The 15,996-nt window shown below is 30.1% G+C and overlaps 3 protein-coding genes across 3 annotated transcripts; all 3 read left to right on the top strand.

The window, feature by feature from the left end:
• Positions 1 to 123: 123 nt before the first annotated feature.
• LOC101497449 (uncharacterized) lies at positions 124 to 1,742 on the top strand. The gene is made up of 2 exons (XM_004486912.4): positions 124 to 473; positions 734 to 1,742. The coding sequence occupies exons 1-2, from the start codon at positions 187 to 189 to the stop codon at positions 1,380 to 1,382; spliced, it is 936 nt and encodes a 311-aa protein (XP_004486969.1). The 5' UTR covers positions 124 to 186; the 3' UTR covers positions 1,383 to 1,742.
• Positions 1,743 to 4,604: 2,862 nt separating this feature from the next.
• LOC101497782 (protein DETOXIFICATION 42) lies at positions 4,605 to 9,316 on the top strand. The gene is made up of 14 exons (XM_004486913.3): positions 4,605 to 4,789; positions 5,083 to 5,178; positions 5,397 to 5,518; positions 6,043 to 6,252; positions 6,390 to 6,553; positions 6,694 to 6,829; positions 6,949 to 7,045; positions 7,209 to 7,309; positions 7,401 to 7,564; positions 7,934 to 8,005; positions 8,090 to 8,206; positions 8,294 to 8,389; positions 8,563 to 8,684; positions 8,930 to 9,316. The coding sequence occupies exons 2-14, from the start codon at positions 5,102 to 5,104 to the stop codon at positions 8,970 to 8,972; spliced, it is 1,521 nt and encodes a 506-aa protein (XP_004486970.1). The 5' UTR covers positions 4,605 to 4,789; positions 5,083 to 5,101; the 3' UTR covers positions 8,973 to 9,316.
• A 1,898-nt stretch (positions 9,317 to 11,214) lies between these two features.
• On the top strand, positions 11,215 to 13,496 carry LOC101498103 (uncharacterized). The gene is made up of 3 exons (XM_004486914.4): positions 11,215 to 11,596; positions 11,673 to 11,715; positions 13,142 to 13,496. The coding sequence occupies exons 1-3, from the start codon at positions 11,324 to 11,326 to the stop codon at positions 13,291 to 13,293; spliced, it is 468 nt and encodes a 155-aa protein (XP_004486971.1). The 5' UTR covers positions 11,215 to 11,323; the 3' UTR covers positions 13,294 to 13,496.
• The last annotated feature ends 2,500 nt before the right edge of the window (positions 13,497 to 15,996 follow it).

Genomic DNA, 15,996 nt, shown 5'->3' with positions numbered 1-15,996 from the left:
ACTCTTTCCTATTTTAAAAGCAAACAACATAACCATCACAATCATCATCATGGTCATCATTTAATTTATTCCCTTCATATGAAGCTTCTTTATAACCTTTCTAGCTCCCTCTATATATATAAAAAAATCATTTCTCATGTACATATCAAACAACTTTGGGAAAAGGAAATATAATTAGTATATAGAATGAGAAAGCCAGAGGTTTGTAGTAAAAATAAGAATGACAATAAGAAGAAGATTAAGCTTAGAAAAGGGTTATGGTCACCAGATGAAGATGAGAAGCTTATGAATTATATGGTGAAGAATGGACAAGGTTGTTGGAGTGATGTGGCAAAAAATGCTGGATTGCAAAGGTGTGGAAAAAGTTGTAGACTAAGATGGATTAATTACTTGAGGCCTGATCTTAAAAGAGGTGCTTTTTCTCCTCAAGAAGAGCAACTTATCATCCATTTTCATTCCCTTCTTGGAAACAGGTCCATCTATATTTCTTTTTTACTTCATCTTAATTTCATACATTATTATCAAATATATCAAAGATCAATGATGTTGCACGTCACAAACATGCATATTTTATGAATGTAATTAACTATAAGCTAAAAACAGGACTTTGAGTTGAAGACACTACAAAATATTGTTGATAGCTTAAGGTTTTTTATTAGCTTCCATGCAAAGCATTCCTTTATTTATTATGCATTAATTGAGCTGACATTTGAATACGTTTGATTTTTTTAAGGTGGTCTCAAATAGCAGCACGTTTGCCGGGAAGAACCGACAATGAAATAAAAAACTTTTGGAATTCAACCATAAAGAAAAAACTTAAGAATTTGTCTTCAACAACAACATCAACCTCACCAAATGCAAGTGATTCATCCTCACCTGAACCTAATAAAGAGCTCAATATTAATGTTTCTTCACAACATGCAAATTACTACAATTACATGAACATGCCTATGTTCACTTCATCACCACTATCAATGCAAAACAGAGTTTTCAATACCATGAATATTGACACATTGCCTATGCCCACACCTATTGAATATGATGGATACTTGTCACAAATTGGAGTTGACTCTTATTTATTAGAAAATGCTGTTTTTGGGAGTGTAAATATTAATGGAGTGGAAGAGGATGTGTTTGTTCCTAATTCTCTAGAGAATACTAATACTAATACTAATCATCATAATTTGAGAGTGGAGAATACTTGCAAGAGAGAAACTTATAATAATAGTGATTATTATTTTGATCACATAAATAGTAACTACAATATTGATGATCAAAATAGGGGTGAGGTAGTGGAGAATTTGTTTCAAGAAGAATTCAACTTGGGAGAGTGGGGTTTTGAGGAGTTGATGAAAGATGTTTCTTCCTTTTTATTTTCTTGATTTTTTCATTCTGATTTAATAATTTGAATAGTTAATTACATTTACAATAATCTTCCTATAGCTTGTAAAAGGAGACCGTTAATAGATTAATTGTTCTTTTGTTCAAACTTAATTTGTGGGAGGATACTTATACAATATTGTATAGTAATAGTAATTAACTTTGAATCTTGTTATGCATAAACAAGTATATGCACATAATTTGGAATTTTGGATCTTCTACCGTATGCATATATATTTGATTGAAATTTGGATGAATTAGATGAGGATTTAGATCCAAAGGCTCCTAACCACTACACTTGCCATAGAAGATCCAAGTTGCATTGTATATTAATATATCCCAATATTATACTTTTGATTTTATTTTTGACACATCCATTATACTTTTGATACAAACTCAATCTCCCAATCCCAAACTTCAGATTGATGTCATTATTAGTAAAAAAAAGAGTGATGTCATTAAGATTAATAATAATAATAATAATAATAATAATAATAATAATAATAATAATAATAATAATAAGTTTTTGTATCAAGGAGAAATCCTTTGAATTTTATAACAATAAAAAATAATTGTAATATTTTATTAAAATTTACTAAAATTAATAAGATTCATGTTTGGACCAGATTCATATTAGACGGACTCTTAACTTTTATTCCTTATAAAATTTTAGAATTTGAACTTTTAGTCTTTGAATTTATTCTTCGACGTTAATACCAACGTCATTTTTTGTCGATAGTTTTACTTTTTTATAAAATAAAATAAAAATTGAGGTTTTTCCAGATTATTAAGTACCAAATTTTATAGATGCATTTTATGTGTTACTAAAGAACTCTCTATATAAAATTAGTTCAAAATTCAATTTTCGTTATATATTTTAGTTTCTTGAAGTTTTGACACTTACAAATTCATATTTAATTCATCCATTATTAAATAATTCGATTTTTTTGTGGAGAAGGTTTTAATGATGTTTTAAATTGTTGATATTTGAGTTAACTTAACATCGAACACTAAAATTGTTGATGAAAAATATTATGAGGTTAAAATTAAGCATATTGTAGGGCTTAAAAGTAAACATTTTCATTCAGATTGAAATTAAAATATTTAATCCTATGGAATAAAATATATAAAAATGAAATCTGAAAATAAAATATATAATTATATATACTATGGAATGAAATATATAAAAATGAAATCTGAAAAATTAATATATTTAATTATAAATTAATATATTAATGTAATTAAGTCTTTTGTATTGACCAGATTACTTAATGTTAATTTTGTCAAAGGTTCGTCATATGGAAAAAGTTAGTTAAGTTAAATGGTTGAATTTTAAAGAGTAATTATAACTTCAACTTTAATTCCAAACCGTGAAAGAGAACTAAGTATTATTATTATTATTATTATTTTGATTAAATAAGTAGCATTATTATTATATAGACAAACGAAAAATATGTTAATTATAGATTATGGGATAATTATCAAGAAGTGAATGTAAAGCAATGGACAACTAACAATATTTGGCACGTCGAGAGAGAGAAAAGGGAAAGGACAGTGCTTTCCTAAATATCATTTCCCACCACCTATTTTTGAAAAGTAGGAATATACTGCCGCCGTAGCTATAGAAATTTTTTGTGTAATGTTATTAAAATATAAAATTTGGCAGAGAATTAAATTTTTTGTGTATTTTACTTGATTTTTTATTATATATATTTGTCCTTAAATAAAATATTTTATTTTACAAACTTTTGTAAATATTTATTACTTTTTTTTTTCTAAATATATCTTGTATTAATCCTACCAAAAATGTTTTGGAATATAAAAAGTTAATATTAAAGTCATCTATGCACATAAGATAAAAAAAAGTCATCTATACACAAACGGTAATTTAGTATTAAAATGCATTTAATATATATCATATTAATTAGATATATATATTCAATTTTAATTATTTCATCAGTAAAGTTAACAAAATTGATAGTCAAAATGTTGATATATCTGATTAAAAATTTAGTCCAAATCCATATATTTTTAAGAGTCTTAATTGATCAATGACTTTTAATCATAAATTAATAACTAAACTCATTTTTACTTTATATTTAAATATATATTATTTTACTTTCAACTCACTTTTAGTCAAAATCAATTTTATAGAATTAGTTCATTAAAAGTTGTTAATTTTTATCGCAATAGAACTAAATACACGCTAACTCAATTCTACTAATAACTTTATGTCATTACATTTTAACCATATTCATTCAATTTATTAAATCTTTTAAAAAAAATTGAAATAATAGAAAATGCTTATTGAGTAACTCCTAATAACTACCTACTTTTTAAATGTCTCTAACAAAGGTATCTTAATAAATGGTGCTTCGTGAAGAACCCGATTGGAGATGACGTAATGATGGAGTATAGGATCCATTTCGAAGATATTTTTGTTAATGAATAAAAGGGGCAAGACTCGACAAGAAAAACAAAAAACGAGACAACATAGCTTCTATCAACTAACAAAGCAAAATTAGGAGTAGAAAAAACCACTTGTCTTCATTTAAAACATACTTAGAAAGTTGATATAAATACTTACAAGTTTGCAAAGGACATTTGTTAAAAAAGTAAAATAAAAATATTTTTTTTAAATTAAAACAAAGTTTAAATTTTCAAAAATTCGAAAACACAACTTTGAAATTGACTATTTTGATTTCTGATTTTTATAGAAATACTTTAAGAAAATGGATGGTCCACACCAAACCGGTCGAGTAAAGTATTTGTACAAACCAAACGCAAAAAGTCTGTGAAACAATTTTCCTCTTATTTTCTTTTGTTGTCTTTTTTGTGCTGATGTGTTTTCCACAGAAGAATGTGTGAGACACGTGTCAATCGCTGGTAATTATGCAATAACATACGAAACGCTTGATGTGGAAGGGTACATTCTAGTATCGCCACATACATAATTATCTAGCCACTCCCATTTTATTTAACGATAAAGAGAAATGAAACTGTAGTAATTGATTTGAATTCGTGTGTTCGGAACGATTCGTTAATAGTTGAGTGCAATTAGGTTCACATTTTTTGTGGTGCAGAGGAGAGGAGCTTCACATTATTATTATTATTATTATTATTATTTAGTATAGTGGAAAACTGGGCCCCACATTATTATATGTGGACACCTTTTCGTCCTAAACAAGTCCAAGGTAAAGTACTGTTGTTTGTTTTGTTGCTACTTTAAAGACGTTTCTGGTTCTGTTCTATAGTGTTCTTCTTATTGCTTACCAACACCATTCTTTCATTCTCGCTTTAGCACACTTCTTTCATGTTTTTTTTTTCTTCTCTCAGATTTCCGACTTTACGTGCTTTTCACCTGGGTGGAGAAGCTAAAGCTTCATTAATTTTAAATTGTTTTTTACAGGTTCGATTAATTTTGATTCTGTGCAACTGTTAGAGAATATGTTAATAGCATCTTATTAATTAACTTTTCATCACTGTTGTTAAATTATTGATGCTTATTCCATTATTTTGTTGGCCACTATTTAACCACATAATATAGGGAATATATGTGCTTTCTTGGCTCGAAATTATGATTTGTGAATGTTAATATTCGACAATAAAAATTAACTAACACATTGATAGATATTGGAGCTCCTTTTGTATCACTAGCCTTATAACTCAAAAACTTGTTGTTTTGTTTTTCACATTAAACAGTGAATTTGGCACTCAAGAGATGGCTGAGAAAGATAGTTTGTTTTCAATTGGTGATTGGATGAGAATACCAGTAAGCACTTTCTTCAAGGATGCCAGGTATAGCATTTTTGGCCTAATTTTTTTTTTCATTGTGTTTAAACTTTTAAATGATTTAATAATTTTAGGTGATAATTAGCAACATATTAGGTGATGCAGAGTGATGAATTTCACCTAATTTTATTTGAAGTTCATTTTTATCTTTTCTTTCAGCTATTGTTCATGATGTTCTTCTGAAATATACCTAGATTTAACTCTTGATTTCCTTGTTAATATAGACTAGTGTTCAAATCAGATAGTCTTGGTAGGGAAATATTGTCAATTGCATTGCCTGCTGCAATGGCTTTGACAGCTGACCCTATTGCTTCACTGGTTGACACTGCATTCATCGGCCAAATAGGTATGTCATCATTTCATATATTAGTTAGATAGAATTAAGCTTATTACAGCCATCTTATTTATCATAAGAAGTATGTAGACATAATCGTTCAAATTGGTAGAACAATAAATCTTTTGAAGCACTATCACAGACACTAAACACGACACTGACATATAGACACCATTAATAATTTATGAAAATTGAAGTGATTGAATGTGACTATATGTGTTGGTGTTAGACACTAGATACACCTTCAATGTGAAGTGTTGATGCTGATATGCATATCAACTAAATTCTATAAATGGTTTGAGTTTGCATTATGTCAAGGAACAACATTGGTTAGGAGGTGAGTGACTGAAGATTGTCTCATGAGTGATTTGGTAAAACATAGTTCATTAGAAAATAGGAACAAAACTATAGGGAAATAAAATGTTGATCCAAATTGAAAAGGAGATATTAGAAATCCAAATAACCACTGTAATTAACTTATACTATATATTTGATTTTATTATAAAGTATCAAGTGTTGATTATTGGTCCTTACAGGTCCAGTGGAGCTTGCTGCTGTAGGAGTTTCTATAGCTCTCTTCAATCAAGCATCAAGGATTGCAATATTCCCGCTTGTCAGTATCACAACCTCTTTTGTGGCCGAGGAAGATACCCTCAGCGGAGCGAGCTCACAAGTAGAGGAGAATGGATTCTTGGAAGCTGGTACACCTCCAGATGCTGAAACCAAAGAGTTCTTACCTCAGAAAGGTACCGTTCTTCTACTTTCTTGATTGGTTTTCCGAGTCTTGTTTCTCAATAGGAAAGCCAAGAAAAATTTACTACTTTATACACACTTAGATTCCCGCTTTCTTGATTAGTAACATATTAATGTCTTCACAACTCAGAATTGGTTGCTGAAAGCTTTAACATAGAAAAGGATGAACATAAGAGAAGGCATATTCCTTCAGCTTCGTCGGCGTTATTTTTCGGAGGTATCCTTGGCCTCATCCAGGCAATGTTACTCATTTTTGCAGCAAAACCTTTATTGAACTTCATGGGAGTAACTTCTGTAAGTACTTTTGTATAAATACTAAAAGACTTATACGCTGATTAATAGCACTCCAGCATTTATGTTTAACCTTCGTGATTTGACCTCGTATCGTATCAGCAAGGGATGATTGCAAAATAATATAGATTATTATTAAACAGGATTCTCCTATGTTACATCCTGCACAGCAGTACCTGAAATTGAGGTCTCTTGGTGCTCCTGCAGTTCTTCTTTCATTAGCAATGCAGGGTGTTTTTCGAGGATTTAAAGACACGACAACTCCTTTATATGCCACTGGTATGCATTGAAAAACTTAAATTGTTATTATTATGTATTGTTGCAACATCCTACCATCATCTAATTATATTTAATTACTCTATGTTCCTATTTATTACTCTATGTTTATTGTACTCTAGTGGCAGGAGATGTGACCAACATAGCACTAGATCCTCTATTCATTTTTGTATTCCGCATGGGTGTCAACGGTGCAGCCATTGCTCATGTTATATCTCAGTATGTTTTACTTGGTTGTGATACAAATGCTTTGGTTATAATTAGTTTAATACGGATTTAAGGAATATACTTTATGCAGAACAATATTGTCCGTTGTCTCTTGATATCCTTTCACTTCTTTTGATTTAGTCATATCTTATTTTCAAATTAACTGTAAATGTAGGTATCTAATTTCAGCTATACTTCTGTGGAGTTTGATGAAACAAGTTGATCTTATACCTCCAACCATCAAGCATCTGCAATTTGACCGATTTCTCAAAAACGGTAAGGCTTTATTGTACTTATCCACGAAGACGTTTCGTCATTAGAGACTTGACACTATATGTGTCCTTCCTGTTTCATTATTGTCATGCAGGTTTTTTACTATTAATGAGAGTCGTTGCTGTAACATTCTGTGTGACACTGTCTGCATCATTAGCTGCACGCCACGGATCAACATCTATGGCTGCATTTCAAGTCTGTCTGCAGGTTTGGTTGGCAGTTTCTCTTCTTGCTGATGGTCTGGCGGTTGCCGGGCAGGTGAGATATAAATAGCTTACACTTGATTTATCTATTCTTGAATGAAAAAGTTTTGCATGACAATTTAATGCACATTTCCTGAGAAACATGTAAAACTTGTGAAATTCGAAATAGACTTGTTTGGGTATGAAAAGAAACAACAGGCGCCTTAACTCGCGTACTTTCTTTTTAGTCAGTTGAGTCCTTTGCGTAAAATAATAACGCCATCCAATGGCTTCTCTTTTATGGTTATTTATCGTATCTACCGATGTATTCGCTCCTAATTCTTGGTACAATGCCATCTCTAAGAAACTGAAGAAAAAGGCGATTCACGGCTTCTACTAGTTTATAAATAATAACTTCCAAAAAAAAACATCATCTCGGTTTCAGGCGATTCTTGCAGGTGCATTTGCTAACAAGGACTATGACAAGGCCACAGCGACTGCATCCCGAGTGTTGCAGGTGTTCTACATTATTACAAGAAGGATAAATTAATAGCTTTTTGAACATATTGAATTGTAAATATGATAGATAATCATAATGCAGATGGGTGTGGTTCTAGGAATGGCACTTGCATTCATTCTTGGAACAGGATTACACTTTGGAGCTAAACTATTTACAAAAGATGTTGATGTCCTCAACCTCATTAGAATTGGGATCCCGGTAATTTATTCATGTTCAAAGCAGAAAGAATTATGATTTCAACCTCCCAAAAAGCAGAACTTACATTCATATTTACTCTCTTTGCAGTTTGTTGCACTCACGCAACCCCTGAACTGTTTGGCATTTGTATTTGATGGTGTCAACTTTGGGGCATCTGATTTTGCATATTCAGCCTTCTCCATGGTGAGTCCATATTTTAATGTGCACTAACCTTAAAGGCTCATTAAAAATGATGCAGTTTCAATATCCAAACTCTTACTACAATGTTTTGTTTCCTTGAGTAATAAGTATGAAGGTAACTAACTATATATATACAGTTAGTGGCATAATTCATTTATGGCATTGTTCACTGTCAGGTTGTGGTGGCAATTATTAGCATAATTTGTCTGCTTATTTTGTCATCCGCTGGTGGTTTCGTTGGAATTTGGGTTGCTTTGACCATCTATATGAGTCTAAGAGCATTTGCTGGCTTCTTGAGGTAATTATTCACAATTTCTTTTTGTTGAGAAAAGGGGACATGTTATATCAATGTAAACTAGTTTTATACCGACGTTTTATGAGAATTTAGTATTTTGAAGTTAAAAAGTAGACTTATGGGCCAATACGACGAAGTCTCATTGGATGTCGATGTTCAAACTATTTTACACGGACTATTCAATATTCATCTCCATTGAACTCATTTTTTTTCTTCTGTATTCTTTCTAATGAACTATATTGATGCAGAATTGGAACTGGATCTGGACCATGGGGATTCCTTAGGAGCTAACTGAACTGCACTAGGCATGCAATGCAGCATAACCATGGCTTATATTTGGCCACAAATTCAGTGTGGTTCACAATTTTTAGCCTTTTCTTGGATTGGAAATCCATTGAAAAGAATAGGCAAGCATTGGTACATGCATGATTGTGCTTGCTTGTTGGGGCATTGGATCAAAATATGCCTCTGCTTCGGAATATGTATAGAATAAAATTTACTAGTGTATCTCATACTCTTACGAAACATGAAATATAGGAACAAACTTCTCTTTGTCACCATGCAACGAATGTATTTACAAGAATAACATTAACATGGTTACATGAAGATAAAAGATAGCTTGGAACAAGTACTAATGCGGCATTCCTTTTTGTTTATCGATATAATTAATGTCACATTAAAATAAAAGTGAGAAGAAAAAAAACTAAAATAAGGCACCACAAGGAATCTATACTGAAAACAAATTTTTTTTACATGTACCAATTTTTTTTTATACAAACTTTGTGCTAAAATAACATAAAATAATATATCAAAGTTACACTGTTGGATTATTCGTTGCATTTGAAACTAAACTGAAGATGATCCATTTCTAACACTAATGGATTTTTATTACAATAAAAAATGAATAAATTATGGAGTATTAGTGTTATGAATACAAGTGAATATATTGAATTTTAAGTGAAGCGTCAACATTTATAAGGAGAAGGAGAATGTAATTTTACATCAAATTTTATCATGGTTAAATTACTCATTTGATTAAATCATATGTAAAGTTATCTAAACTAAATGTTGTTCCAAATTCAATTTAATCTTTAACTAAACTAAACATTGTTCCAAATTCAATTTAATCTTTAACTAAACTAAACATTGTTCCAAATTCAATTTAATCTTTATGATTAAAATTGTTTTGAAAAGGATTCTTATAATTTTTGAATAAATGTACAATTTTGTACAATTTGAAAATTGAATTTTTTTGTATAATAGTTTGACAGAATAATTTTTCTTCTTCTATTGGTATATTATTTTACTTTTGTTTCTTTTTATATATTTGCGAAGACGGTATAAATAAGATGAACGGCGGTGGCTCTTAATTTACTAATTTATATTTTTCTAATATATATATAACTAAATTAAAATATGTATATAATAAGAGACTATTTTAAAATTTAAAACACGTGACTAAATTGATACATACATAATGTCATATGAAAGTGTGGATTAAAATGGGGATTTACTCTTTTTATTACTATTAGAATTTTAAAAAACTCCTTCTTACTGATATATGGAACAATCCGATACCGTTTTATATTGAATAAATGATACATAGACATCAATTTCAAAATGTTGACATCAATTATTTGCTAAATATGTTCGCATGAATTTGTTAAATTTATTTCAATATATTATTATTATTTTATTTATAAAAAAATTACTATTTTGTTATATATATATATATATATATATATATATATATATATATATATATTTTTTATTGTTTATGTTTTTAAATTTTGTGTCAAAGTTGTACGGTAAGATTTGTCTTAAAAAAGTTGAATTAAATATCATGCAAATTCAAAAGAATTCAAATGATTCATGAAAGATTAATGAAGATTAACATGCAAATTGAAAGATAAAAGATAATCATAGTTTTTATGTGTATAGTAATTTTTTTTTGTCATGTATTTCATATAAATAACATATTGTGTTGAATAATAAAAATAAAAATTCGTTATTAAGTTACTTACTCATCTTTACATTTACTAATTTACTTAATTTATATGTCATGTCCGTCATTTAAAAAAATTTATTTCATCTAATCTAATTATTTAATTTTTTAATAATAATTATTTTTATTTGTTTAAAATTAAAAGTATTATTTTATAATAAGTTTTTTTTTGGAGAATTCGAAAATAAGGCATCATCATTAATATTAAAGAGTGGCGTTGGAATCATGTTTTTGATCAGTAATATTAAAATAGTTTTTAAATTAAATTAAGATTAGATTTCTTTATTGTAAATTGTTTGTTTTAAGTCAATTATGTATTTAATATCAATAAAATTTATGAAAATAGATATATATATATATATATATATAAATTAATATAACAATTTATTTATTAAGATAGTAAGTTGTTTCCGTGCGACGCACGGATTACACATTACTATGTATATATATATAATAAGAGACTATTTTAAAATTTAAAACACTTCAAGGACTAAATTGATAAGTACATCATATCATATCAAAGTGTGTATTAAAACGGAGATTTACTCTTTTTATTAGTATTAGAATTTAAAAAAACTCGTTCTTCTTCCGGTTGTTTACTCTTTTTGGGCAGAATCCGCCGCCGAGAAAGAAAGCAATGGCGAGTGCTTTGGGTACCAAAATTCAGTCTCTTCAAAACTCTTACTTACTCAAATGCTCCCTCACTTTCATCAGAACCTTATCATCATCTACTCCTTCTCCTTCTCCTTCTGTTGATGCTTCCGCTACAACTAAGAAATCAAAGCGAAGAAAGAAGAAAAACTTTTTCGAGGTCGCTCAGTTCTTACCTAATTGGGGAATTGGATACCACATGGCCAAATCTCACTGGCAAGAAGTTTCTTACGAGATCACTAAACTCAATCTCTACAAGGTTTTCTTTGCACTCCATTATTCTCTTTCTTTCGTTTCTCATAAATTGAATATTCTCATTTGTATGTTTTTTGCAGGATGGAAAACATGGCAAGGCATGGGGCATTGCTTATAAAAATGGTCAGTTATTAGTTTCGCAAATGAATTTTAATGTCGTGTTATCCTAGCTCTGCTCATAAACTGTTTGATAAATGTTCTAACTCAGTTTTTTTTTTTAATTTATGTTTTAATTTTTTATTTATCTGGTTGATTGGTCATATCATATACTATACCTAGTTCCAGACGTTGCTTGGTTGGGGTTTTGATCCCTAGTCAATGTGTATGAAAAAATATATGTTGAGAAAGACCAACCCTTCGAGGGATTAGTCTATGTAGTTGCATGCGGTGATACTTGGTTTACCCCAAAAAATTGTAGATATTTCTTGGGGTGCACATTGTCGATTCTTTGAGTCCTCAAATTGTTTTACGGTTTCGTGAGTTCTGTGTTTTAAGTTTATATCATGAATGAGTAAATGAAAGAAGGAAGCTGGGTGTATATTTGAGTGCTGGAACTGTGGAACTTGTTTATTGAAAATTTACTAATAAGTTATGTTGATGCACAAATAAGCCATCTTGATTTTTAGGTTAAAGGTATTCCAAAGCCAGCTTTATTTAATATAAGTTCCATATGGTCATTATCAGTAGTATTGGGAATTTGTTCAGCTTAATTTGAACATTGGATCATTCACCCAGGCTGTGCAGAATGGTAGTTGGATTGTTAGTGAGGATATCAACATAGCACCATCTGCTGTACACTCCATTTTATTGCCATTATTTTAAGGGGTTGTTTAATTTATGACAAGATGTAGGGATGTGATGTTATGCTATTTGCTTCTTTTCTTGAAGAAAGTAATTGTATTCATTTATGTTTTTGTTATAAATTGTGGCGGTGCTCGTAGAGTTTAGTTTGTTGTATGTATGTTGCTTTTGTTACTTAATAGATGGACATCTTAGATGTTTAATTCTGTTACACTCTGACGTGGTTGCCTCAACGATTGACAATCCTCTTTCAATGTTTGCCTAAGTGTTGAACATTTAGAGTTTAGACCATTAGTTTTTATTGTTTCCTGTGTAAGTATGTTTATTGGTAATATAATGTTCAATATGTAGTATTTTTATTGGTAACATCCATGTTAGAATGATGGGTATTTTTGGAGTTTTGATAGAGAACTCCGGTAGGAGCTTGAATGTGCTCATGATTTTGAATCCTTTCATTCTTTGTATGAGGTCAACTTTCCTAGTCTATTTCATTCAAGTTGCATGAAAAATTATATATGTTATAAATCTCATAAACTTTGCTTTTATGATAATTTCATGCGTTGCTTATGTTGGAGCTTAGAAGATTCATCTAGTAAATTCTTAAATGAAATGTGTTGTAGCAATAGTATGGTGTGAAGCATTCTGTACCAGAAATAAATGATATATCATTGAAATTGTTGCTTGGGTACCGGAACCCTTTTCAGCACTTATTCTCTGGCATGCTTTGATATTATGTTAATTATTGCAGGCGTGCCATTAGTAGATGCTCCGAAAAAAATTAGTGGAGTTCACAAGCGTTGTTGGAGGTATCTCCCAAATGTAGTAAAAGTATCAGAAAGTTCACCAACCTTAACTGGTTCATCAGACAGTGCTTTAAAAGTTGAAACCCAAGCAAATTAATCCTTATTTGTGACTTTGGATTTTAGGTTATCGATGATTTTTGATATTATGTCTTGTGTTTTAGATTGGATTTAAACAGGCATAGTTGGTTTTTATTATGATAACATTTTTTAGTTAATCATGAAATATGCCTTGCACATTGATGTAAGGTTCTTGTGCAACTTTCTTTAAATTTCTGATTAAATGATCTCTCGGTCGTGAAATATGTTTTGGGAGAGTAAGCTAGATGGATTTAATTCTTCTTTCTTGATCTGTGCTTGTCTTTGACTTTATAAATTGGTGTGTTGAAAGTAGAAGGGAAATCATAAATCGGTGTGTTGATTGTAGATTTGGACTTCAGGGTCTGAATTTGAATCCTACAACTAAAAGGCAGTTCACTATTTTTTGGTATTAATAAGGGATGTTCATTTAAATCCTACCTTAACGTATTAACAAGGGATGTTCATTTAAATTATTAAAAGCCTTTCTTCAAGGCAAATAAAATTTGGTTAATGAGAAAGGAGTTTGGATATTGTTACAAGGTCAAATTTACCCCCCAAAAAAATGGTGTTTTTTCTCTCACCCTCCAATGTTCTCAAACACAAAAAAATACATGTTCTGATTAATTAATCTGAATGTGTAAAATCATCTCTAGATTATATAAAATTTGGGGGTACAAAAAGAATTTTTTAAAACAAATGCTTCTTTAGATCCTTGCATGTTAGGGCCCTGGCCAGGAATGAAAGGTCTAAAGTGTCCAAGATTTACTTTAGGAGATAAGAGATTTGGCCCAAAAATAAATGAGGCTGGCAGGCAGTTAGTTTGAAGGGTTAGGGAATGTGTATATGACAATTGCTTGTGTGTTATTTAGGGACTGTGCATGGTGGTGAAGGGCTTATGTTCCGGCTTATTGAGGTGATTCTTACTAGAGTTTATATTCATTTCCTTCCATTTAATTAAATACAATAGCATTTCCACTTTTCTATTTCTGTGTGCTGAAAGCTCTAACATATCCTTCAGCACCTTTCTTGCTGCTTATGAGTTATTGGATCTCTAACCACCTGTTTGGATTTGCGTTCAGATTTTGTTTCTTGCATCCCTAGGCTATTTGGATGTGATTTTGCTAAAACAAATACTAGAAACAAAAGGAATGAATGGTTTTCTCCAAAGAGATAAAAAACGAATGAATGGTTTTCTCCAAAGAGATAAGAAACAAATTAGGCTTAATTGCAGTTTTGGTCCCCCTATTTTAGTTGAATCGCGAAAGTAGTCCCTCCATTTTGTTTCTCCCCGGTTTTGGTCCCCCAAACAGAATATTGATCCAAAACTTGATAAAAATTTCATTTTTTAAACTTGTACTACACCATTTATGATCATAAATTTCAGCTACAATTGTTGTAAATGAGTTCTTGAGGCATTGTGTAACTTAAATAAATGCAAAAAAAAAATGAAATTTTATCAAATTTTAAACTAAATTCTGTTTGGAGGACCAAAACTGGAGAGAAACAAAATAGGGGGACTACTTTAGCGATTCAGCTAAAATATGGGAAGGAAAACTGCAATTAAGCCAACAAATTAATGGATTAAAGTTTAGATGACAAATACTCATGTCATTGCTAGCAATATGAATCAATAGCTACTTTTCAAAAAAAAAATAAGGAATCGTCATATATAGATAACACGTTCTATGATAGGAAGAATGTGCCAACAAGTTCCTAACATGAATTAGTCACCGCAATCAAACATACAACTTTTACCAATGAAGAGTTTAAAAAGTAAAAGAGTTAACAAATCTCACTTCAATCAATAAATTATGTAACTCCTACTAACAGCATCAAATTAATTTAATCACCAATATAGAGAGAAAGAGAAAATGGACCCCCTAATCTTTAAGTTGAGTGTGGTTCATAAAGAGAGACTAAAAAAAGTTGATCCCATCGCCTCCAACAACTGGAACACTCTAATTGTCTCACTTTCTTCATCTTGTCGTTGATCATCATCGTACAACCTCATACAACGACTACCATTACTGATATAATCCCTCATCCACAAGAATCGAACCATTTTTCTTTCACCTCCAACAATGTCATTCACATTATTCTTATATTTTGTGCCCGTGAACATTTGTAAAATTAAGCATTCTCCTATAATAAAAGCTACCGTGTGATCTAACTATAGGCATGTTTGTATTTGATGCTCTAGTCATCTAAAGTCAAATCAATCCCTCGAATAAGGTTTAATATCAAATTAGAATTTAAAATTTACTACTAACTATTAAATTAGTCTGAATTTTTCTAAATGTATGTCACCTTTCTAATATGACAAAACATATATTGAGGTGAAAATTTCTTTAATGAATTAACTCAATATTTCTAAAAGTGTTAGATAACAACTTGAATAGATGGATTGACGTGATTGACTATTTTCAATTTGAATAATTAATTTTCATTCGGTTGATTTGAGATATCGATTTGGTATAATCCTCCTATTTCGAAAAAAAGACCAAATTAGTGATGTTTTTATTTGTTTTTATCAATACTCACATGTTTTTATAATCCAAATCATTAACAAACATGGTGTAGTATGGGTAATAAATATTTGGACCTTTTAACTATTAAGTTGAGAGTTGGATCAAATTGACGATGCTTTTTTATTATACAAGAAAACGTAAACAAGGAAAAAAAATTGGACAGCTACCTTAAGAGGGAATATATATATATATAT

This window comes from Cicer arietinum, chromosome 1 (genome assembly GCF_000331145.2).
Source record: "Cicer arietinum cultivar CDC Frontier isolate Library 1 chromosome 1, Cicar.CDCFrontier_v2.0, whole genome shotgun sequence".
Taxonomy (NCBI): Eukaryota; Viridiplantae; Streptophyta; class Magnoliopsida; order Fabales; family Fabaceae; genus Cicer; species Cicer arietinum.
Note: the sequence above shows the minus strand (reverse complement) of the source record. Positions and strands in the feature narration are given on the sequence as shown.

Bases quoted from the DNA above. Each gene is read 5' to 3' on its own strand.
- LOC101497449 (XM_004486912.4), top strand. From the start codon at position 187: ATGAGAAAGCCAGAGGTTTGTAGTAAAAATAAGAATGACAATAAGAAG. The intron at 474-733 runs GTCCATCTATAT...GATTTTTTTAAG, and splicing joins CATTCCCTTCTTGGAAACAG to GTGGTCTCAAATAGCAGCAC.
- LOC101497782 (XM_004486913.3), top strand. From the start codon at position 5,102: ATGGCTGAGAAAGATAGTTTGTTTTCAATTGGTGATTGGATGAGAATA. The intron at 5,179-5,396 runs GTATAGCATTTT...TTGTTAATATAG, and splicing joins ACTTTCTTCAAGGATGCCAG to ACTAGTGTTCAAATCAGATA. The intron at 6,253-6,389 runs GTACCGTTCTTC...TTCACAACTCAG, and splicing joins AGAGTTCTTACCTCAGAAAG to AATTGGTTGCTGAAAGCTTT.
- LOC101498103 (XM_004486914.4), top strand. From the start codon at position 11,324: ATGGCGAGTGCTTTGGGTACCAAAATTCAGTCTCTTCAAAACTCTTAC. The intron at 11,597-11,672 runs GTTTTCTTTGCA...TGTTTTTTGCAG, and splicing joins CTAAACTCAATCTCTACAAG to GATGGAAAACATGGCAAGGC. The intron at 11,716-13,141 runs GTCAGTTATTAG...TAATTATTGCAG, and splicing joins GGGCATTGCTTATAAAAATG to GCGTGCCATTAGTAGATGCT.